The sequence below is a fragment of the Ahaetulla prasina genome, chromosome 14, assembly GCF_028640845.1.
Source record: "Ahaetulla prasina isolate Xishuangbanna chromosome 14, ASM2864084v1, whole genome shotgun sequence".
Taxonomy (NCBI): domain Eukaryota; kingdom Metazoa; phylum Chordata; class Lepidosauria; order Squamata; family Colubridae; genus Ahaetulla; species Ahaetulla prasina.
The window spans coordinates 23328701-23351886 of record NC_080552.1 but is presented as its reverse complement, the minus strand read 5'-3'; the positions used below and the strand labels follow the sequence as shown (position 1 = coordinate 23351886).

Sequence of the window (23186 nt, the reverse complement as noted above, 5' to 3'; positions counted from 1 at the left end):
TTCCCCATGTGCTGCCTCGGGAATTCTGGGAGTTGGTCACACACCCTTAATTTGTCCAAGGCTGAGAAACACAGCCCCCTCCTCCTGTTCCCCCCCCTTTCCCCCCCCCAGTCAGCCTGAACAGCCAGTTCTCCATATTCCTCCCACCTGTTCAGCTGTGCCTCTTCCAGATGTGTGGCAGGAATCCAACAGGTGCACTTCTTCCTGCACTGAACGCAAATTTTCTATTGCCGCTCCCAAATCTAAACGGGGCACAATCCCCCCCCGCACCCCCCATCAGCCAGCCAGCCAGCTGGACCAGATTCGAAGCGCAAAGATGCGCCGCCTTGCCGGGTTCGCAAGGATGCTTCAAGTCTCGGAAAGCCCCCGCGGCTCACGTCCTCGCCCGCCCCGCGTCCCCAAAAAAACCCTCTGCCAATTGAAAGAAGCGGAGGGGCGGAGCCCCCGGCCAGGCTCCTCCCCACCCCTGGTCACAGGTCTGAGCTACGGTTCACAACTGACCGCGTCTCCTTCCAGCCGCGGCAGGAGACTCGCGCAGCCGGGAGACCCCAGCGCGAGACGCCCGTGGAAAGTGGATGGCTTTGCCTGGCTGGCTTTTTTCCTGAGCCCGAGGACGGGAGACACCCCGGAGGGTGCTCCTCCGATCGCCCTTCCTCCCTCCCTCCCCTCTTCCCCTCCTCCAAGTCCCCCCGTCTTCTGCCCCACAAGGTGGGGCTCCTTCAGCGAGGGGGCGAGGGGCGCTGGGGACAACTCCAGCCGCGATGAATCCCTTCGAAGAGCCTTCGCTGGACGGCTTGGATCTCTCGCTGACTCTCCATGAAACCACCGAGATAGACACAGCCCTCCTGAGCGACATTGACGGTAGGGAGATGGGAAGGGGCGCCTCGCCCTTTCCTGCGGACCCCTGGCCGGGGAAGACCACCCCACTCCGGCCCCGGGAGCGTCGGGTCAGGAGATTCCTCCGACGGGTGTCCCCGACGCGAGTTCCCTTTCTGGCTTTTTGCAAAAGAGCGTCGGACGCAGCCAAGTGTGTGTGTGCGCGCCGCGCGCGCTCCCATAGTGCCTACTCAGCCTCTACCCGGGCTGCTTGCCCACCCCCTGTCCTCCCGCCGGTCCGCGACGCCTTTCAGTGGGATGGCAATCCCAGGTTAAGGTGGAAAGCGGGGCTCCCCATCCGTGGGAAAAGGATGGGCGTGTTTGAGAGAAGATAGGAAGCGATTGGCAGAAAATTGGGGAACAGGGTTTACCCTCTCCCCCCCTCAATTCCTTGGGTGGAAGAACCGGTGGCATCCCTGGCAGAGACCCTCCGGGTCCAGTGGGTGGACTCCAGGTCCCATGCTTAGCCAGGCCAGGCTGGGCACTATGGACAGGCTGAGCTTCACGTGGAGCTGCAGAGAGAGTGCCAAGACCCATGCGCTTCGCCAAAGGACCAGACAATCCTTTTGGGTCATTGTGACAAGGCGGTGGGGAGCAGAAGATCCACGGAACGCAAGACCAACCTTTGGGATACAACAGCGTGGAAAAAACCCCGCCAGTCCCCCCCCCCCCGTCCCCTCCCCAGGCTTGGGCTGGGAGCCAGGGTTGGCTGCTCTCCCTCTAGACCTGCCCACCTCTTCCTCCCGGGTGTCTGTGGAGGGGCCTGACGTCACGGGTTGGGTTACTGTCGGTCATTTGCGCTGGGAGGAAAAGGTTGGGAGTCTTCTGCAGAAGGAGGAGCCGGGCAGGGGGCTTCCCAAGCCTGGAAATGCTGCCCAGGGAACCTCGCAATGGGCCGTTGGGACTGAAATGCACAATTGCTGCCTGGGGTTATAATTGGGCATTTACTCATTCCCGTTTCCGTTCGAATGCACTGTTTCTCAACCTTTGACAACTTGAAGATGGGTGGACTTCAATTCCCAGAATTCCCCAGCCAGCATCTTCAGGTTGCTTGGTTGAGAAACACTGTTAATAGCTCTGCTTATCCAGGTGTTCTCTTTTACAAGAGCCAGCAGAGGAATCTTTGCCCCAATGAGTTGACAGTCTGAAACTGGACACGGGGTGGAAAAGTAAGGAATTCAGCTAAACAACCTGGGTTTGAGTCCACCCTCAGCTGGGGAAACTGCCTGAGTGGCTTTGGGCCAGGTGCATTCACCCACCACAAGACTATCTGGCAGAATTGTTGTTCTGGAGAAAAAGAACCAAGGAGCATGTGTGATATAAACCTCCCTGGACGCCCTCGAGAGAAGGAGGGAAATATGTCTCATTTTTCTAAAAATTAGTTGACACGCATGTGTTTGGGCTTGCTGGCAGGGTAGAAGGTTTCTCTAATCTCTGACTCTTGGGTCAGAATGTCCATGCTCTCCAGCCATCATCACTGTCCATCTGTGTGAGCTGTGGAGGATGGGTATGGTTGCCAAAGTTGTCAAGATGGAGTAGGGCTGTAATAGGATTTGGGGAGACATTGTAGAAGAAATTTTAGCTAGCTTTTCTCAGCTTCCGTGGCCTCTCCCAAATTTCTTTTTCTATACTACCTCTAAAAGGTTATGGAGCTTTTTCCTCACAATCAGGAGGCCGTAACTTCGATCCTAGGTAGAGGCGGATTTTTCTCGCTCTGGGCACACTGAGAATATATATCTGCTGAATAAAACTCCGCATTGGTGACAGGAAGGGCATCCGGCCAGTAAACACTCCACTCCATTCAGTTGCCCAGATTCCACCACCCAAGGGATTATGGGGTCATTAAAAGATTATGATAATGCACCTCTAAAAGGTTCAACACTCCTAAAGTCCCTCTTTGTACACTTCATTGTGCTTAACTTTTATCCCCAAGAATTCCTCTGCTGCTCCATTTTAATTTCTAACCTGAGCTAACTCTACATTTTTAAAGCTCAAGTGACTAGAGTCCTAAAAAAGATCTGGCAAAAGGACAGATTTAAGGGGCCTTTTAAAAATAAGCATCCAATTGGATTTTTAGTAAAAGGCGAAAGATTTATACGATCTGAAGAGAAACCAGAGTATCCAATTGGATTTTTAAAAATTCAGCAGTGATTGTTGTTAACAGGCAGCTGGGGCAGATTGTGTGGAGCTGGCTTTGCTGTTCAAATCTAGAATGTGCCCCGTAGCAGGTCCCATTGCTGAAGACCAGGCAGAGAGGTATCAGCCTTGTCTGAATCTCACCACCTTCCTTGTGGTGGCAAAACTTTCTATTTCGGTGTGATTGTGTTAGGTGTCTGAAGTCGGATTTGTTTCTTTTTGCTTTATTATTATGCATCTTCCTCTACTTCCTGCCTCCCGAGACTTCAGACAGTTTCCAAAACTTCTTTAAATTATCCCAAGAAAAATCCTAATGCCAGCAAAGCATCAACACAATAAACTGTAGTATTCCCAACTGCTTTAAATTATATATATGTATATATATGTATATGTGTGTGTGTGTGTGTGTGTATATATATGTAGGTCTTTGGTTGTTCAGGTTTTCTCCTGTGTAAAATTGGAAGTGTCTTGGCGGCGTTTCGACGAAGTCTCATTTGTCATCTTCAGGCTTCAGCTTCGTGCTTCTGGGAGCAAGATGAAGATGACGAATGAGACTTCATCGAAACATCGCCAAGACACTTCCAATTTTACACGGGAGAAAACCCGAACAACCAAAGACCTACATACAAACACCCGTGAAAACCTCAGAAAACACACACACACACACACACACACACACGGGGTGGGTTCTACTTATCTTTACTACTGGTTTGCATTGTGCCTGCGCACACCTGCTCTTCTGCGCATGTGCAGAAGGGTTTTGATAACATTTGGGTCAGTGGGCAGAGCCTCCCACCAGTTTTACTACCGGTTCTATAGAACGGGTCCGAACTGGGGGCAACCCACCACTGATATATGTGTGTGTTTGTGTGTGTGTGTATAAAGATGAAAAATCACAGCCCCACTTCTCTAAAAAGAGAAAGAAACCAGAAAGATAAAAAGCAAACATCCCAAGAATCAGACCTCATGCAAGCCACTTCTTGTGAGGCCATTAATTATTTGTTTGCTTATTTTTCAAATATATGTCCCTTTGCAATCATAGACAGATTCTCTAACAAAGCATAAAAATACCAAAAATAGATATGGAAATACATTAGAAACCCAACATTGTAATCCATAGCAATGTGTCTCCCCCAAAGTCCTTCTGGAAAAGTTTTCAACTTTTTCTGGAAGACAGGTAACCCCAGGTGTGTTTATCGCCTTCGACAAGACCTAAGTTTAACTCACAGAATCATCTATTGTAATGTCCTTCCTGTCAAAGACTACTTCAGCTTTAATTGCAATAATACAAGGGCAACCAATAGATTTAAACTTAATGTAAACCGCTTTAATCTAGATTGCAGAAAATATGACTTCTGCAACAGAATCATCAGTGCTTGGAATACTTTACCTGACTCTGTGGTCTCTTCCCATAATCCTAATAGCTTTAACCAAAAACTTTCTACTATTGACCTCACCCCATTCCTAAGAGGACCATAAGGGGCGTGCATAAGCGCACAAACGTGCCTACCGTTCCTGTCCTATTGTTTTTCTTTTCTTCTTCCTATATATGTTTATATGTGTATATACTATATAATCTTTTTGTATGATGTTGTGACAAAATAAATAAATAAATAAATAAATAAATCCACAGTTTAAATCCTCCCTTTGCTCTTTCCAAGCAAAATCCATTTTGTTTTTAGGAGACACCTTTTGACCCTCTCAACATCACTGGATATTGTCCCAAATGTGGCACCGCCTTCCTGTCTTCTTCCAGGGATGCCTGTCACTCCTCCCCAAGGCTGTGGCCCTCCAGATGTGTTGAGGCTCCCATTCTTGCCAAAAATTAGATGGATCACTGATCAATTATGGGAGATGAGGTGATCGGAGGAGACCCATCTTGATCTCCAGAATCCAGGAGGAATCTGCTCAGCCTTTTCCTGACTAACCGATGCTCTTCAGAGCCAGATGCACCTGTGAGCCCCAGCATGCTTCATCAGCTGTGTGAAGTGGCTTTAGATGTGGCTTATGAACACTTGTACCTTTGAAGACCATCGGTTAGTCAGAAAACAGGACAATGAGATTCCTCTGAAGTTTTGGTAAGATGAGGTCAGAATCTTCCAGGAGGTTTTGAGGATGTAAGAGGGTAAGTGCTGAGGTGGTATGCAAGAGTCTACACCTGCCTTAGGCTCTCTTGTGCTCCAAGCCACACAACGATTGTTGACAATTTGTTAGTTGCCAGTTTTTTCACTGTCCACACCCCTCACCTAATAGTAGCTTGATCTCCAGAGACCCTGTTTACCAACAACAACCCTGGAAAGCTTTGAATTCAGCTTCCCTCAAAGCGAAGCGAACTCAGAAGCAAATGGCTTTTGCAAACTTTTAGAAAAGAGTTTTGCTGAAAGCATCCATCCCAAACCTTGGCTCGCCTGTTCGTGCAAGACTTTCATTCCCATAATCCCCAGCCGTTGGTCAGGCTGGCTGCAGAGTATGGAAACCAGAGTCGGATAGGGCTGGAGGGAAATCAAAACAGGTCCAGATCCGTTTCTGCCGACTGGCGAGGTTGTTCAGAACACAAGGAAAGTTGTGTCTTTTTTCCAACTGACACCTATCCGGTTGCCAGATTGACAAGAGGCTTTTTCAGAGCCTTAACTTAACCGTTAACCGGCTCAAAATCGGGGTAGCCCCTGGGACATTTATCTCTCCCAGCTAAGGGGCAAAGCATGTTTTAAACCCAGGAAAGGGAACCCCAAAAGAAAACAGGCATCTCGCCTCCTTTGCAACGCTCCGGGCCCCCTGCGAGTTAACCGTGCAATGACCTGGAGTAACCCCCGATACCGCCAGAGGCAGGGAAAGGGTTAAAGCCGGATGCACGGCAGTAACCCAGTGCCACACACTCCAGCATTGCAGCAGCTTCTCTTGCCCAGCCCTGATTGGCCCAGCCTGATCACCTCATGCTAAATCTGTGATTCACCATGCAACCCTCATTCCAACAGGCTACTGGTGCTTGGTGTGTGTGTGTGTGTGTGTGTGTGTGTGTGTGTGAGGAGGAGGAGGAGGGCCGAGAGAGGAAAGGAAAAAAACAGCCAAACAAACCCAGATCCCGAGTTTCCCACAAAGGTGCACAACCAGGGTTTGCAAGCCTTACTTTTTCCCCAGGATTAACAATGGGTCTTGCACCTGCCCTAGGGGACCTCCCTCTGGAAGGCACCTAGTTTGCCTTCTTGCAATGGGACGTATTTTTTTCCCCTTCTTCTTGCAAGTTCGGTCCCCCTTTTTTGGCTCTCCAGATGTGCACCTGCAACACTGGGGGATCAGGAGGTGTTGGCGGTCCTTTCTGGTAGCAGTTGGAACGGTCCTGCAGGGTGGAGGAATTGGGGTGCAAGCGGCCCCTCGGAGTTGCAACAGGGGTGACTTTGGTGCCCGCAACTCTAGCCCAGAGCAACCCCATTTTTTTGCCTGCAGAATTCCAAACCGCCATAATTTGAAATGGTAATAGGTCAACATATTTGTTTGTTTGTTTGGTGGAGAGGAAAGAAGACACAATATTTTGTTTTTGCTAGCTTTTATGAATAACGGGGCAAAGGTTTCTCGGTCAGACCCAACAGATGTTTCAAGCGCCAAGAATTTAGAATACAACTGAATGCTCTTTTTAGAATGACTACAACATGCAGGGAAGCCTCCCCCCCCCCCCACATTTCCTGGGCCAGAAAATGAGACAAGAACAGCTGGATTCAGTTAATTTAAGGTCAGATCATGGGAGGCAGCCAAAATAGGAAGTCTGTTTACCCAAAGTGGAACAGGGCAGCCTTTGCATGCTGAGTTGTGATTCTCAGGAGATGGGAATGATCGGAGGCTGGTGATATAGGACATTGGATCCTGGAATTGGAACCAGGCTTGGTAGCACCAAGATTAGGGTTCCAAACTGGTTTCCTTGAACATCCATAGATAGTAAGTGGGTCAACCTTCCCCACAACCCAATTCTACCCACTTTCACCTCCTTGGCTGCAAATAAGGATGTAGATGCTAGTGGAGAAGCCACAGCTTAGAGGGGCCCATGTTGATTCTCCACAAGGTCCCATCTTTGGAAGCCTCCATCTTCTGACCCAGATCTTCCCCATTCCTGAATGCAAAGAGTTGGGCTCTCTTTGTGGTCAGAATTGAGCCATTTTCTGTTTTCCTTCCAGTTGAGGAATGAATGAAGGCATTTTACACTTGTTCTGGGTGCCAGTCTATTTATTTATATTTCGTATTTCTTAACTGCCCATCTCCTGCAGAGAGTGGCAGTCCCCTTGCAGTTTCTAGGAACTTGATCAGGGTTAGAAGGTGGGAATTCCAGGAACCCTGGCTCAAATGCATTCATCATATCAGGCAATGCTGTTTTCCCTTTTTGTTCTCTCTCTCTCTCTCTCTCTCTCTCTCTCTCTCTCACTCTCTCTCTCTGTTCTGGGAGTTGAAGTCCATAACTCTTAAAGTTGCCAAGTTTGGAGACCCCTGCTCTAAATCCCACACCCGTATCAGTGGCTTCATCCCTTTGAAATAGTCCTCAGCTGTGATCCTCCAGGTGCCAATCACGATTCTTGTTCTTCCCTGGGCTTTGTAGATATGCTCCAATTGATCACCACTGAAGACCACGACTTCCCTGGTTTGATGGACACATCTTTTGGCTCTCAGCTTCCTCCCGATCTGAACCCCCATGGACCCAGCCTCTTCAGCAACTATTTGGAGGCAAAGGCCCCCTCATCCACAAGCTTGTTCCACCTTCCAACTACGTCTCCACCCAGCTTCCAGACCTTGCCCACCGCTTGCCTGAACATGCCACCCTCTCCGGTGGATGTCAAAGAGGAATCCTTGGCCCCAACGCTCAGCCCACCTCAGAGCCAGCTGCCTGCCGGCAGGATACCTTCTCCAAATATTGTTCCAGCTGCCCAGATGCCTTTCTCCACCCAGCCCTTGATGGATTTCCAGAACCAAAATAGTATTTCTGGTAAGGATGGGAATATGAGCTTAATGTTGTAACATGAGCCTTGTTTGAGCTTCCCAATGGACCTCCGTGAAGCCAACTGAACTGGTCCTTGCCTTTCATCAAAGCTTCAAGTAGGGTGAAACTTTCCACTCCTCATTAACTTGACAGCACAGTGGTTCCTAAAGACATGACCGCAAGGTCTGGCTGAAAAAGTTGGCTGCCCCAGGAGGGATGAGTTGCTGGAGGTGGGTCTGAAAAATCACACCATCACGCGCTCAAGGTTTTCAGACCATGACAAGTGTCTGTCTTTCAGGAAAGACTTAGGCTCATGGGGCTTGTGGGCAGTGCTTCCATGGTCTCAGGGTTGGAATGATAGGTCCTGAGGACTTTGCCTTGATATCTGGAGAGCCCTAAGACCTCTTGGACCACACCTCCCATCATTCCATTTGCTCATGGTGTTTCATCAGGGTTCTTGAGGGCATCTCCAAGACCACTCTACCTGTGTTTGCCAGGCTTCTGTGAGTGGGTGGGCTTGGCCCAGGGGTCTGCCCAATTGCTGTAGAAGGCATCCCCAATCTTTTGGGTTTTTTTCCCAGCTCCCCAGCCAGGAGGAACACCCCAGCAGCCCCCACCGGTCTCCACCAAGCCTCAGCAGATGCAACCTTCTCCGAAACCAATGCCATTCCAGAACATTGCCCCCCAACAGCTTCTGGCTGCCAGCAGTCCCCAGGTGGTCCAGCAAGTGCCGGTGAGTGGGACTTAGGGGATGGGACCACCTTCTTCCCTAGTCACATAGGTGCTTGGTGGTGACTTCACACCATCTCCCCACAGGTCCTTCTGCAGCCCCACTTCATCAAGGCCGACTCCCTCCTTCTGACCACCGTCTCTGGAGCCAAAACGCCCAACACCAGCTCAGTGGTCACCTCAACAGCTTTGCAGATGCCAGTAAGGTCCTACTTCTCCAGGTCTTGGGTCGCTTGGCTCTTTTGATCCATTTCTACACTTCTTTAAAATTCTCAAACTTTGGATTGAGAATTCTCTCCCCTTTGCACACCACAAATATCTGCCAAAGACTTCATCTGATTCCTTTATAGCAGCTTATTTTGGGGTTCCAGAATAGAAGGTGGCGATATTGAGAGGGTGCTGAGGTGGGATGGGAAAAAAAAGCAGAATTTTGCCCAGCTGCTCCCATATTAAATTAACTTTTCCTTCACTTCCTCCATTGATAAGAATGAGCCATGGTGCATGAGAAATGAAATGTGTCAATTCATACATTATGGTAATAATTCATGCTAGCAGAGTCCGCTTGAAATGTCCTTCATCCTTAGCTCTCTCCTCAGCCAGCAGAGACCACATCATGCTCTGCTTGACTTCTTCTCCCCAGGTCAGCTGATGTTCATGGTGAAGCCTTCAACTTCTCTGCAGCTCCTCTCTTTCCCCTCTCTTGCAGACCCTGGTGAGCGGGGGCACCATCCTGGCAACCGTGCCACTGATGGTGGACACCGACAAGCTGCCCATCAACCGCCTGACCGCTGGGAAGCCTGTGGTCACCCAGAACAAGGGCGAGAAGCGCACTGCTCACAATGCTATTGAGAAACGCTATCGTTCCTCCATCAATGACAAGATATCTGAGCTGAAGGTTCTGGTTGTGGGCACAGAAGCCAAGGTAGCTACACCTGTTTCTGTTGGGTGGATGTCCTGGGAGTGTAGAGCATTGAATCCTTGCTTGGGGAACTCTCTCTTGGAAAAAACTCAGGGAGTTTTCACCTGTGGAAAGATAGATGGCTCTTTCTTTGATGTGGGAGGAAAGTCATGGTAGATGCTTCGGTGTTTCTGGCTTAGAAAGCCCGGTTTGGCCTCAGTCGTGTTTTTGGCTCTTCTGTTGGTTTGCTCTTCATCATTAATGTAGGAACCGCAGAAATTCCTCCTCCTGGGACTCTTGATGGTGACTTGAGTTGAGGGAACCCAAGTAGACATGGGGTTGGGCCAAGGATATCCCAAGCGGCTTTGTCCATTTTATGCAAATTCAGTTCGTGTAGCAAGAAGATGCTTTTGGTTGGACTCCCATAAATCCAGTCTGTCTCTTTCTCTCCGTTGGCAGCTGAACAAGTCGGCTATCTTGCGCAAAGCCATCGACTACATCCGCTATCTGAAACAGACCAACCAGAAGCTGAAGGGGGAGAACATGGCCCTTAAAATGGCAGCACAGAAGAACAGTGAGTTTCATGCCTGTACACCCCCCTCCCACCCCAAACCAGGGGCCCTTTTCTTCTTGTGGGTTTGAGACCAAGGAGATCAGCGGGGAGGGGTGTCAAAACCAGGCTGGCTGATTTAATCTCCAGTTTGCCTGGCCTCCAGGTCTCCCTTCAGAGACTGAGGTGGAAAGCAGAGATCTTTTTTCTAACTTGGAGTGGATTTTCACCATCTACCAAGAAGCCAATGTCAACATTGACTAGTGATCAGCAGAAACAGCTGGATCCTGTTTGGAAAAACTGATGTTCTTGCCTAAATTCCTCTTCTCTCAGACACTTTTTCCTGTCAACTCCCTCCTAGTGGCAGTGAGGACGGACGTTGACCTGATTTCTGCTGAGAATGAATATATTTTCTTTGATTTCTGGAATAACCGTTGGCTGAACCCACACGCCGTTCTGTTGGATGATTGTTGATAATTCAACCTCTTAGGCCATAGGACTTCAAACTTGGCAGCTTTAAGCCTTGTGGACTTCAACTCCAGCTGGCTGGAGAATTCTGGGAGTTGAAGTCCACAAGTCTTAAAGCTGTCAGGTCAGGTTTGAAGACCTCTGTCTTAGGCCTACCTCAAGAAAACCTTATTAATCAGAAAATCTAGATATTCCATGATGTGCAAAGCCCATCTCGGTTCTACCATTGGTCTGTTTTCTCTTTCTACAGAGTCTCTGAAAGATTTGGTGGCCACATGTGGTGGAAACATGGAGGATCCGGCAGAGGGAATGAAGATGATGGACGCTTTGACGCCCCCACCCTCAGATGCCGGTTCCCCTTCGCACAGCAGCCCGCTCTCCTTCGGTGGCATCAGTGGAACCGATTCAGAGCCAGACAGCCCTTCGTGCGAGGAAGCCAAGGTGAGCAAAGGCTCCAGAAGAACCTGGGGCATTGGGTTGGCTTGAAGACCACGAGGAACACCTGCTGATCTGAGGGATCAACAGCCCCTAAAGAAATTCAAGGGGGATCTGCTTTATTTTTTTCCTCCAAATGACCAAACGCTGATTAGAGTTTGGCCAGGATTTTCAGTGGCTGTTCTTTGTAGGTGAAACCCGAATATCAGGCCCCTCCATCGGGCAGCCTGGGAATGCTGGACAGGTCCCGTGTGGCTCTCTGCACATTCGTCTTCCTCTGTCTCTCCTTCAACCCATTTTCTTCCCTGCTCGGAGGAGTCAGAGGTTCTTCAGAGAGTTTCAGCCATGATGGTTCCAAGCGCAGCATCCTGGCCACGGACGAGTCAGCAAGTGAGTGAAAGGCACCACCTGGGCTGAACCTGCATGACGGAGACCATTGAGAAGGCTTCATTTTTATGCCTGCCTGCCTGTCTATCCGTCCGTCCATCCATCCATCCATCCATCTATCAATCATTATCTATTTCAGTGTTTCTCAATCTTAACAACTTTAATGTGGGTGGACTTCAACTCCCAGAATCCCCCAGTCCACACAGGGAGTTGAAGTTGAAGTCCACCTATCTTAAAAGTTGCCAGGGTGGAGAAACACTGATCTAGCTATCATCTATGTAATCATAATGGATGAATGCCATTTATATGCCACCCATCTCGCGTAGAGACGATTCTAGGCTGCTCTCAAACAATGAAAGCAACAATAAATATCATTTATAAACTAACATTGATTTAAAAATGGACAAAGACGAAATGGAAAAGAACAAGAGGCACAGAGGGAGGGGTGAGGCGATGGAGGGGTTTTATCTACCTCTATACCAAAGGAAATTGCCTGCAACCTGTAAAGTATCAGGAGCGGTTTTGTACAAAATTGCAGATGGATTTTCACTGCTTTTCTTAACCCTCTTGGCATTGGAGGGGCCGTAACACCCTTGCGCTTCTAAAGGTGGGAGAGATGCCCACTCACTCACTCACTCAATTTGGGCTTTTGGGTCCAGATGCTGCTCTTCCCCAGTTCCAGTGGCTTCTCCCCACCTTGTTCTTCTGGATGATCAATCTGCTGATTGTTTGTGCTGCCTTCGTTCGGCTTTTCATTTACGGAGAGCCCATCACACGACCCCACTCGGAGTCTTCGGTCATCTTCTGGAGACACCGCAAGCAGGCGGATCTGGACTTGGCTCGGGTACGTAACTCTGGGGATGGGCTATTCCCCTTCCTTGGGGAAGGAAATGCAGCACTGGGTTCAAAACCAGGCAGGGTTTCCAATGCCAGGTCAACACTATGAATCAAGATAAAGAAATGAACAGGAAGTCCATGGAAATAAAGCGACAGGGAAGAGTGATCTTCACAGGTTGTGGAAGATCTTGAGCTATCTGCCATTACTTAACACTGTCCTTAACTAAGTGTGGAGTATCTTTACCCTACAGGTAGCCCTTAACTTGCAACCGCAGTTGGATCCAGAATTTCTGTCACTAAGAAAGGCAGGTTATACAACACCAAGCCCTGACTTCTATCGGCTAGAATGGCTAAAAAGATGGGAGTTGTAGTCCAATGGAATGGAAGGCGGTAGTAGGTAGACACAGTGGCCTCCAAGTCCTATCTTCCATCAGCTAGAATGGCTACAAGGATGAGATTTGTATTCCAGGAGACTGGAAAAGAAACGACTAGACCAAACCCTCAAAGCCTGGCTAGAAAGCCACCTTCCCCCCGATTCTCCTCCTTGGAGGGTCTGCACGGAGTCTAATTCCTAGTCTGCGTTCTTCTACAAAGTCGCCTCTTTTGCTTTAGGGGGATTTTGCACAAGCATCCCAGAACTTGTGGACGGCCCTCAAAGCGCTTAGACGCCCTCTCCCCACATCCAACCTGGACCTCACCTGCAGCCTCTTGTGGAACTTCATACGGCACATCCTCCAGCGTCTCTGGGTAGGGCGTTGGCTGGCCGGCCGGGCCGGTGGCTTCTTCCGAGACCAGGAGCTGAAGGCTGACGTGCGCAAGAGCGCCTGTGACGCGGCCCTGGTCTACCACCGGCTGCATCAGCTTCACATGACAGGTAAGGCTGAAGACAGGAGCCGCTGGCTTTCCCCACTCTGAAGACCACACCTTGGTGTCCTCTGAGTGCTCCTCTCTTCTTCTTCTTCTTCTTCCCCCAGGGAAGCATGTGGCAGGCCACCTGTCTGCCATCAACATGGCGCTGAGTGCGGTCAACCTGGCCGAGTGTGCTGGGGACGCCATCTCGGTGGCCACGCTGGCCGAAGTCTACGTGGCTGCTGCCCTGCGTGTGAAGACCAGCCTTCACCGCTGCTGCCACTTCCTAGCGGTTAGTGAGTCTGTGTGTGCCACTCCAAAAGTTGTGGCTGCTCCATCACTGGAGGTTTTGAAGAAGAGGCTGGGCAGCCGTTTTATAGGGCAGAGGTGTCCAACCTTGGCAACTTGAAGAGGGGTGGACTTCAAATCCCAAACTCCCCAGCCAGTCAACATTCATTAGTGTGAGGAGTGGTTGTAAGTCACAGTTTTCAGCACCATTGTAACTTCGCAAAATGAATGGGCGTAAGTTATAAATTGAGGATTACCTGTTGTGTGAACCCCTGAAATTCCACCCCATTCCTCCCATCTCTTACACCCCCCAAGCCAGCCCTTCCTTGCTGTAAGAGAGGCTTGCAAATAGCCACTCCCCAGGTTGACCAGGTAGCTGGCCCACCATGCCACAGACTAACCCTGCCTTTCTTGCCCACCGCAGCGTTTCTTCCTCAGCAGCGCCCGGCAAGTTCTGCTAGCACACAACGGGACGGTCCCTCCTGCGCTCCAGTGGCTCTGCCACCCTGTGGGACACCGGTTCTTTGTGGACGGCGACTGGGCAGTGAAAAGCTCTCCACGGGAAAGCATCTACAGCTCCACCAGCCACCCAGGTAGTGCAGGGAGATTGGGGAGCTGAACTGGCCCTGCAGATTTGATAGGAGGCCAAAAGAGGCAGGGAACTGCCCACCTGTGCCTTTCAAGTAGGCTGCCTAGTGTTTTTAATGGCTTTGTGCTTTTGTAGAAGGAAAATTTTATTTTTTTTATGAATATGTGGGGTGCCTGCACTGGGCAATTCTTGGATGAAGAAGAGTCTAGAAATATAGTAACTGATAACCACAAACCTTACAAAGCTCAGTGGGAGAGTAATTTGCTAAAAATGTGATTGTCTGTTCTTTTGGGGGCCTCTCACTTCAATTGCTGGATATGAGGACCCTCTGAACTATTTGTCGTGCTTAAGCAAGACACTTAAGTGTGGGAAGGGGCTTAGCATATTCTGCGAATTCCAGAATGCAGATCCTTCACCCAGCCTACGGAGAATTCGTTTTTTTCTGGGCTTGTTTGGTGTGGAACTAATCCTCAGAGAAGACCCTCCATTGGGCTAGCTCATTGATTGCTTGATTGACTGGTTGATTAATTAAAGGTCAACACGTGAGTGTTAAGGTTGACCACATAGATCTGTTGTGGTCAACTAGCAGCCTGTGGAGCTGGCAACGGAGTTGGACAGCGATGAGGCTGAGGAAGAGTGTGGGCCAGTCTTGGATGCTGGGGAAGGCCTGGATGAGGGCTCTGTGTCAGAGGCTGAAGTGGGGCCAGGGCCATTGGGGAGTGAGGTGCAGACTCCGGAGCCTCCAGAGACCGACAGTAGTAAGGCAGAGGAACAGGAGGAGCCTGCCAGAAGGAAAGAGCAGCTCAAGCAAAGAGGACGACTCAGGAGTAGGGCCAAGAAGTGATTGGCCCCTCCCATAAGGCTTAAAAGACCAGCAACGGTGTTTGGGCTCTTTGCCGGAAAACAACGTTGATAGCTTCGTCTTCTTGTATTTATTTTGTATTGGTGTCTTTTGAATTTTTGCCAAGAAAGACCTTTGGCAGTTTGCCTAATTGGACCAAGGTTTGCGATAGGACTGAGGAATTTGTGTTGGGAGGAATTTGCTTTAATTTAGTTGAACTATGCTGAGAATGAAGTAATTCTCAGCTATTCGAATAAAGTTTGCTTGTTTTTTCACTGACTGAGTTTCTTACTACCTACTGGGGCCTGGGTCACAATAAGATCTTAGTCCTCAGTCTCTGTCCTTTCTGGTCCCTGAAGGGTCCATCTATTGCCACTGTAATTCCTGGAGAGGTGTGAATTGTTGGCCCAAGTCGGGTTGTTGCATTGGGCTAAAGAGGCTCCTGAATTGCTGAATGGATTGGGAGAGACTCGGACTCAGCCGGGGCTGAGCTGTCTGACAGGCCTGTTTCTCTCACCAGCAAACCCCCTGGCTCAGGTGACGCAACTCTTCCGAGAACATCTGCTCGAGAAAGCTCTTTCTTGTGTCTCCAGGCTGGACAATCCAGCCCCCGCCAGTCACAGTGAGGGGTAAGGACCATATTTATCCTAATCCTTGGGCTCCAGTTGAAGAATCCTTCCCTAGAGAAGGTTTGCCTTCCTGTCCTTCAGTGGGACTCTCGTAGGTGTTTTCCCCAAACCAGCAATGATGGAGAGAAATTGAGCAGGTATCTATAATGGTATATATGCCATTAGTTCAGCTCAATGGGGTAGAAGAGCAATGACCACTTCCAACTCTTTCCATATCTCCCCCAACCTTCTGGCATTTTTGCAGAAAGACATGCTGACCTACAGGAAAGAGTCTCATGGCAAGGAACCCATATTTCCTTTTCCTCTGAGTAATTTCTCGAGTGGTTGACCCGGGCAGAAATGTTCAAAGGAATATTATTGGCAGAAGAAGCCATTTCCCTCCCAGTCCTTAGACTTTTCTGCATTTCTCAGCTGATACCTAAACTCACCCGATTTTTCTCTTGTCACACTAAAGGGAATTTTCGGATGCTCTGGAATATTTGCATTTCCTCAACAGCTGTGCAGATGCTGTCCCTAACCCAACGCCTTCCATCAGTACCAACATGGACTCAGCCACAGGTGAGCCTTCCCAAACCTGGGACTTCTTTGACCAGAAATGGGGTTTGGAAAGCAGAGATGGACTTTGGAGAAACTGAAAGAAATGGAATTGGCAAGAGGAAGAATTGCCAAGGTGGGCTTAGGCATCGTAAGTGTGAAGGGGTTTGCAGTCTTGGGTGACTAGATGATGGTAGACAACTTTTCCTTGAATGGTTAAAACTAAGGAGGAGAGTTGGCTGGTCAGGTGAGACCTCCATGTCCAAATGTGGCATACCTTGGGAAGCTGTGGCAGAGAAGATCCTCTGCCAGGAGACCCATACAGAGACATGAAACAGCCACCAAGGAGAATTTCAATAGTAGTGGATTTACCCAACATTTTGAACATAACCACAATGCACAAAGCAATATTTGCTGCAATAAACCTGGTGTGGCACATGTGGTGAAGATGTTCTCCTCCCACTCAGAAGGTTGAGAATTCAATCCTAGGCAGTGACAGATGTTTCTCTATTAGGGCACAAAAAGAAAATATCTGCTATGAACTCAGCGTAGGTGTCAGGAAGGGCATCTGATCAGTAAATTCTCAGCTCCATTTAGACGCCCCAGCTCCATCCCAAATAAATAGGGATTACGGGGTTATAAAAAGACAAAAAAAAGTTACTAAACCTGATTACGACAACAGTACGTTGCTTTAGGCAAGATGTGAACCCAGCCCCAAGCCAGCAGTGTTTGCCAGGGTTTCAGCCAATTTTCCCCACTCAGCTTGGAAATGCCATGGGTTTGCCATCTGGACCTTTGGTCCATGGGAAATGCCATCTGGACCTTTTCTTTGCAGAGCAAGGATACCAGAGTCCATCTGAACTGACCCAACAAAAGGCCTTTCCAGGTCTTTTTGGATGCCTAGGAAGGAGGAGGATCTTAGGAAGGCAATGGTTTAGCAACCCCAAGACAAGAAAGGATTGGGATGACCTTGAGCTGAGGTCAAAGGCAGATGGAGAACCTCATCTCCATCTGCCATCGTCTTGGTCCTGTCTTTTCAGAAGCCTGTTCCCCTCTCCCATCTCTAGGTACTGATCCTGTTTCTCACTGGTGGGCATCTGTGGTCGCCATGGCAATCCATGGACTGCAAGCAGATGAGGAGGCCATGGAACGCCTCTATCCTCTGGTGGAATTCATGCCCCGAGCTCTCCAGGTGTCTGAGTAAGTGTATTACATGGGTGCAAACCGTTAAAGTACCCCCAGGAGCAAGTTCCCCGGGAAAGCTGAAGTGGGGAAGGAACAGAGAACTTGGGACTGCAGTACTCATCTACTAATAGTCAGCCGTGTGCAGCAGCTACCAAAAAAACCAACACAGTTAGAATCAAGATCACATGAAGTGTTAATACCACTTTATAATGCCTTGGTAAGGCCACACTTGGAATACAGCATCCAGTTTTGGTCGCCACGATATGAAGAAGATGCTGAGACTCTAGAAAGAGTGTAGAGAAGAGCAACAAAGAGGATTAGGGGACTGGAGGCTAAAACATATGAAGAACGGTTGCAGGAATTGGGTATGTCTACTTTAATGAAAAGAAGGACTAGAGGTGACATGAATAGCAGTCTTCCAATATCTCAGGGGCTGCCATAAAGAAGAGGGAGTCAAGCTCTTCTCCAAAGCACCTGAAGGCAGGACAAGAAGCAACGGGTGGAAACTAACCAAGGAGAGAAGCAACTTAGAACTAAGGAGAAATTTCCTGACAGTGAGAAGAATTAATCAGTGGAACAAATTGCCTCCAGAAGTTGTGAATGCTCCAACACTGGAAGTTTTTAAGAAGAGGGTAGAAAACCATTTGTCTGAAGTGGTGTAAGGTTTCCTGCCTAAGCAGAGGGTTAGACTAGAAGACCTCCAAGGTCTCTTCTAACTCTGTTATTCTCTTATTCTGTTAATAGAAGAAAGCTGAATGTTTCTTCTTGTATTCCAGTTGGATCCATATGACTTTCCTTGCTTTCTCAGACTTTGCAGAATTTGTAGGGTGACGAAAAGGGGAGCATAGCATTTGACCTTCATTCTTCTGGCTTCTGTAAAGTAGCACATTATAGATACCTGCACCATCTTAGATGTCTCTGCAACTTTGGGGATTTCCAGACCATTGCGGTGTGGCTCCCAAGACAGATGTTTTCACACCTGGATGAGTTTCAAACTTCTATGTTTTTCTGCCCCACTGCAGGAACCCTCTCCCCCGTGCGGCCCTGCACACCTTCAAGGCAGCCAGGGTGCTGGGCAAAGAGGACAGCAGCCTGGGACAGTGCGACAAAGCTGGCGAATATTTGCGAGACAGTTTGGGTGGGAACGCAACTCCGAGTGCTATTGACAGAGTACGTTGCACGTGGGATGTCCCGGTGTGGGTGGAACTGGTGGGCTCTCAAGTTCCGGAGTGTCGCTTGGAGTTGCCGAACTGGAGGGAGGAATGTGGTTGTTGGACTAAACCAGGGATGGGCTTCAACATGGCCAAAGCACACAGGGTGATTTGTGGGCCAATCCGTCACCTTCCTCTTGGTCCATCTTCACTGTGAATGAAGTACCAGACAGTGGTGAATGGTCCATCTGATCCATCTGTTCACCAACCTCTGGCTCATCTTTGGCAAGAGCTCCACCGTCCCAGTGAATGATGGTTAGGTTTCTCAGCTGCAAATCTCAGCTCTCCAGACACAGGACCTCTCACTTAGGAATGGGCCTACCTGCTATCAACATTCGGATGCAACTTAGCGCTGAATCCTCTCATTACTTTAGACCAGAAACAAAAGCATATTCCCACCAAAGATTGGCAGGCGGGAATATTAAGCCGGTAGTGCCTCAAGGGAGAGCTGTGCTCAGGGGTTAAATTCTGTCCCTTGCCTCCCACTGCACCACGTCAACTGCACCTGGGCCATCCTCTCAGTGGAAGTGCCAGATCTGGGTTGATACCACAGTTCTCTTGGGCCTGAGAACGGCAGGTTCCTGCCCCTCCGATACCTCCCTTGCTGTCTGAGGCTGGGTCTTGGAATCAGAGGAGCCCATGGCAATAGGAAGGGTGGGATCAAAGACGGAGAAGGAAATACAGGGTGGAGAGTCCCATCTCAGTCAGGAGATGGCGATGTGGAAGACACTATGGCTGTGTCGGTGGTGCATTGTAGTTGCATTGCATGTGCAGGTGAAGATGTGCAATGCCCCTTCAGTGCAGCCCTGGGGCAGCATCCATGCAGCGGAAGGGCCTGCTAAAAGATGACAGAAGCAGGACCTCTCTAGTTCTGAAGACAGGGTGCAGAGAGAGAGAGAGAGGGAAGGGAGGGAGACCCCTTTTTCCCCAGCCCAGTGACTTGTGGGAAACCAGGTCTTTGTGCTCTTCCACCCTCCATCCACAACCTTCCTTTGTGTGTCTCTCTCCCCCTTCAGGCAGTGCAGTTCCTTTTGTGTGACCTGCTCCTGATCACTCGCACCAGATTCTGGCAACAGCAGATGCAGGGGGCCCCCCCACACAGAGCCCGCTACCAGGCATCTGCCCTCGAGCTGCGTGGCTTTCAACAGGATCTCAGTACTCTCCGGCGCTTGGCGCAAGCGGACCAGCCTGCAATGCACAGGGTGAATGGCTGCGCACGGGGTGTACTTCTTTTAAAGTAGGGAGAGCCAACGTGAGCTCTGAACCACTGAAAAGTGCTCCAGGAAGATGGGGGAGGTGGTAGAAGCTTTCTGGTGGTCCTGTGATAAAATATGGGTTGGTAAGAGGGGGACGGGCAAAGCTGGCTGGGGAATCATTGGAGTAGATGTCCTCCAGGTTTAAAGTTGCCAAGGTTGAAGAGCCCTGTCCTTGAGGATTGCTCCATTGTTGGCCTCTTTTAACCCCAAATTATGGCCCAGGTTCAACATTTGGATTGAGTTGGCATCTGAGGTCACGACTATCCTAAGAATGGGGGGGAAAGATTTCTGGGGGAGTTAACTTTTCCACCTCTTCCTCCAGGTCTTCCTCCATGAAGCAACTGCCCGACTGATGACCCGAGCCAGCCCGACTCGGACCCACCAGTTGCTTGACCGAAGCCTCCGCAGGAGAGGACCTTCTACTACCAAAGGAGGTGAGCATCTCCAAGCTTCAGGAGGTCTTCTGGTGGTGGGCATGGGGTTTTGAAAATACAGCTGTGGACCAATACCCATTTATGGGTGCCACAGATGCACAGGGGGAGTCTAAACTCACACACTGTGGTGTCCATCTGCTTCCCATGATCTCCTGTCTTTCTTCCCTCCAGCTGGTGAGGAAGAGAGCCGCCCCACCGCCAGGGAACAAGCAGAAGCCTTGCAACTGGCCTGCTCCTACCTCCCCCCTGCATTACTTTTGGGACCAGGCCAAAGGGGGAGCATGCTGGCCGAGGCCGCCCGCTCCCTGGAGAAGCTGGGCGACAAATGGACTTTCCATGAATGCCAGCAGATGATTGTCCGTCTCAGCAGTGGCTCCACCGTCACCTCCAGCTAGAGATTTGGAAGATTCCTAGGAAGGAGGGTGGAGGCCTGGAGTGGCCCCACCGGTGTGGCTTGTGGCAGTGCTGGTGAAAGTGGCAGGGAGGTCTGGCAAAGCCTGGCAATTGGTGACTCTCTTTCACTCTCTCTGCTGAGGCGGCTCTGGTTCCTCAAGGATGCTCAGCTAGCTCTTTTCTTCTTCTTCTTCTTCCGCATCTGAACGGATCTAGACATAGACAAGAGGGGACAACCTAGCATGGCAGAACTGGGTGGATCTGGCTGACTTCCCACTCTTCCCAGGGGAAGGGTGTGTTCACAACTCTTGTGAGTCTCTTGGATTTTAGACTTCTCCACAATCAGGGTGCATTTGGTGGGCAGGGTAGTTTCTCTTACTCTTTTGGAGACCAACCAGCCCTCAGTTTCTCTTACATCTTTCCTGGCCAACTCCATTCTTCCCCGGCTGTGTCGTTCCACCCCCCACCCCTCTACTGCTTGACTTCCTTCCCCTCTTTGCTGGAGATCCACGTTCATCTCTTTCTTCTGAAGCTTATCAGCAGAGCCCAACCTGACTGGAGGTGGGGGGGGGGAGGTGTCCATCTGATCTGTTGTGAATTGCTTGGAGTTTGCTCATTTCCCCCCATCCCTTGAGGGTAATGGGCCTTCGTTCACTGTAACCTCTTGTGTGGTGGCCTTGGATGAGCTTTGGTCATGGTGGACCTCCAACCCTTGGGGCTGAGTAAAGTTCTCATCTCTTCACATATCAACTGTTTCTGTTGGAAAGCAGTTGGCTGAAAAGAGGACAATATTTCCTCTTCTCTTAAGGTGGACTCAGGTGAAGAAGAAGTCCACTTTTGCGTTTTAAAAAAAAAAATGGCAAAGGACATGCCATGAAAAAGCTCAATAGGATTTTTAGAAAATGTTTCTAGGAGGAAAATAGAAGGCGGACATTGGGAGGGTTCTCTGTTGTTCCACCCTTTGGAAAGCTATCTGCTGAAAGCTGCAGCCTCTTTTCTTACTCTAACCTAACCTTCCCACTTCCACCCTGTACTGTAGTTTGGGGAACCCACCATGGTGGTTGATAAGAAGACCATCCAGAGCAGGGATCTCCAACCTTGGCAACTTTAAGACTTGTGGACTTCAACTCCCAAAATTCCTGAGCCAACTTTGCTGGCTGAGGAATTCTGGGAGTTGGAGTCCACAAGTCTTAAAGTTGCCAAGGTTGGAGACCCCTGATCCAGAGGGTTAGGGTCAGGGTTGGTAGAGGAGCTGGAGGGTTTCTACTGCTGCCCATGACTTGGGGGGGGGGGTGATGCACTCACCTCGCTGTCCTCCCTTGCCAATATGCACCCCTGCTCAGCCATGGTTCTTCCTTTCAAAAGTTATTTTCATAGTATCAGGGGAGGGGTTTTTGTACAGATGATAAAATAAAGCAGCTACTTATTTATATCTCCTTGTCTGGACATCAATTGGAGAAGGAGAAGATAGACAAAGGATCTGCCAAAGCTATTCAAAGGAATAGCTTGGCTGGTCTCTTAAATTGATGAATTCTCACCAGCTCTACAAAAGCTGTCCTCTCCTGGACATGTTGATTGGTGAAGTCTTCAAGGGCTGTGAAGACCATGTGGGGGTCACCTCTGGTTTGGCTCATCAGACTTATAGTCTCCCAGATGTCCCGCACTACTTCAGTTGGCCAAGTTTTTCTTTTGTCTACTCTAAAATGTACCAACAGAGAGTTCTTCTGTGCTCTGGGTTACAACCATGCACATGTGGGGCAGTGAAGGTATGGGAGGGAGCTACCTGCTTTCTTCCTACCTCAGTTGCAAGCTTTCTGGAGGCCTCTTCCTCAGAACCATGCCATTTGGGTTTGATTCAATCCAGGAGGACTCGAGTCTTTGGGGATCCAGAAGGATGAAGCAACTCTCATTTCTGAATTGGGCTGGTGGGTCAGATTCTTTGGACGTTTCAAAGAATTGGTTTCATCATCATACGGGACTTGATATAAATACAGCTCAGAGAGCGCGCAGTGTGGCAGGTTTTCAGGGCATTTCAAGGTGAAGCAGGCCATCTCATTCAATCATATGATCCGAGTGTGGCATATTCTGTGAAGGTAGCGATTGTATTTTGTTAGCGTGAAAACATCTCCAGAGAGCTAAGATTTGTTATTGGCCAGCAGATATGTTGAACTGACCTCCCACTGGAAAAAAACACTTCACTCTATTTCAACAGTAGGGTTGGCCTCACAAGAGTCCATCAAGGTGGTTAAGTAGACCTTTCTGTTGAGCAATGACCGCTCCTAAAAATGCCTTCACACCGACTACACGGGTCACACACGGCCCTAATATGGTAGTTACATCCTTCAAGCCACAAGATGCTGGTGGAAATGGGTTGCTAATCTCTGGTGCTTTCTGAAATACGTCTACGTTTATACACGCACAGTTGACCAACGCACTGCACTGCAGAAACAACCTCCACAAATGTTGACACGGTTCACACAACACATTCTTTGGCAAGGAGAGAAGGAGTGGAATATTTTGTGGCTCGGGGTGATGTGAAAACTCAACCGTTATCTTAGCAAATTATACGGTCCGGGCCATCACAAACAAGCCCAACCCTATTAGAAATGTCCTTCACTATCGCCCCCATACTCGTCTCCATATTTGGATGCTGAGTGGGCTTCGACCCTACTTCTACCGGCAAAGAATTCTTGAGGGATTC

General features: G+C 49.4%; 1 protein-coding gene across 1 annotated transcript; it reads left to right on the top strand.

Moving 5' to 3' along the window:
* The first annotated feature begins 465 nt into the window (after positions 1 to 465).
* On the top strand, positions 466 to 21917 carry SREBF1 (sterol regulatory element binding transcription factor 1). Its single transcript, XM_058157525.1, has 19 exons — positions 466 to 861; positions 7595 to 7978; positions 8554 to 8705; positions 8789 to 8902; positions 9408 to 9623; positions 10059 to 10173; positions 10868 to 11058; positions 11244 to 11442; positions 12099 to 12283; positions 12889 to 13150; positions 13251 to 13417; positions 13838 to 14006; positions 15364 to 15472; positions 15927 to 16030; positions 17074 to 17206; positions 18214 to 18361; positions 19419 to 19604; positions 19981 to 20092; positions 20264 to 21917. The coding sequence occupies exons 1-19, from the start codon at positions 762 to 764 to the stop codon at positions 20485 to 20487; spliced, it is 3270 nt and encodes a 1089-aa protein (XP_058013508.1). The 5' UTR covers positions 466 to 761; the 3' UTR covers positions 20488 to 21917.
* The last annotated feature ends 1269 nt before the right edge of the window (positions 21918 to 23186 follow it).

Excerpts from the sequence above, each read along its gene's own strand:
- SREBF1 (XM_058157525.1), top strand. The coding sequence starts at position 762 with ATGAATCCCTTCGAAGAGCCTTCGCTGGACGGCTTGGATCTCTCGCTG. Across the intron at positions 10,174-10,867 it reads AATGGCAGCACAGAAGAACA|AGTCTCTGAAAGATTTGGTG; the intron begins GTGAGTTTCATG and ends CTCTTTCTACAG. Across the intron at positions 16,031-17,073 it reads CAACATGGACTCAGCCACAG|GTACTGATCCTGTTTCTCAC; the intron begins GTGAGCCTTCCC and ends TCCCATCTCTAG.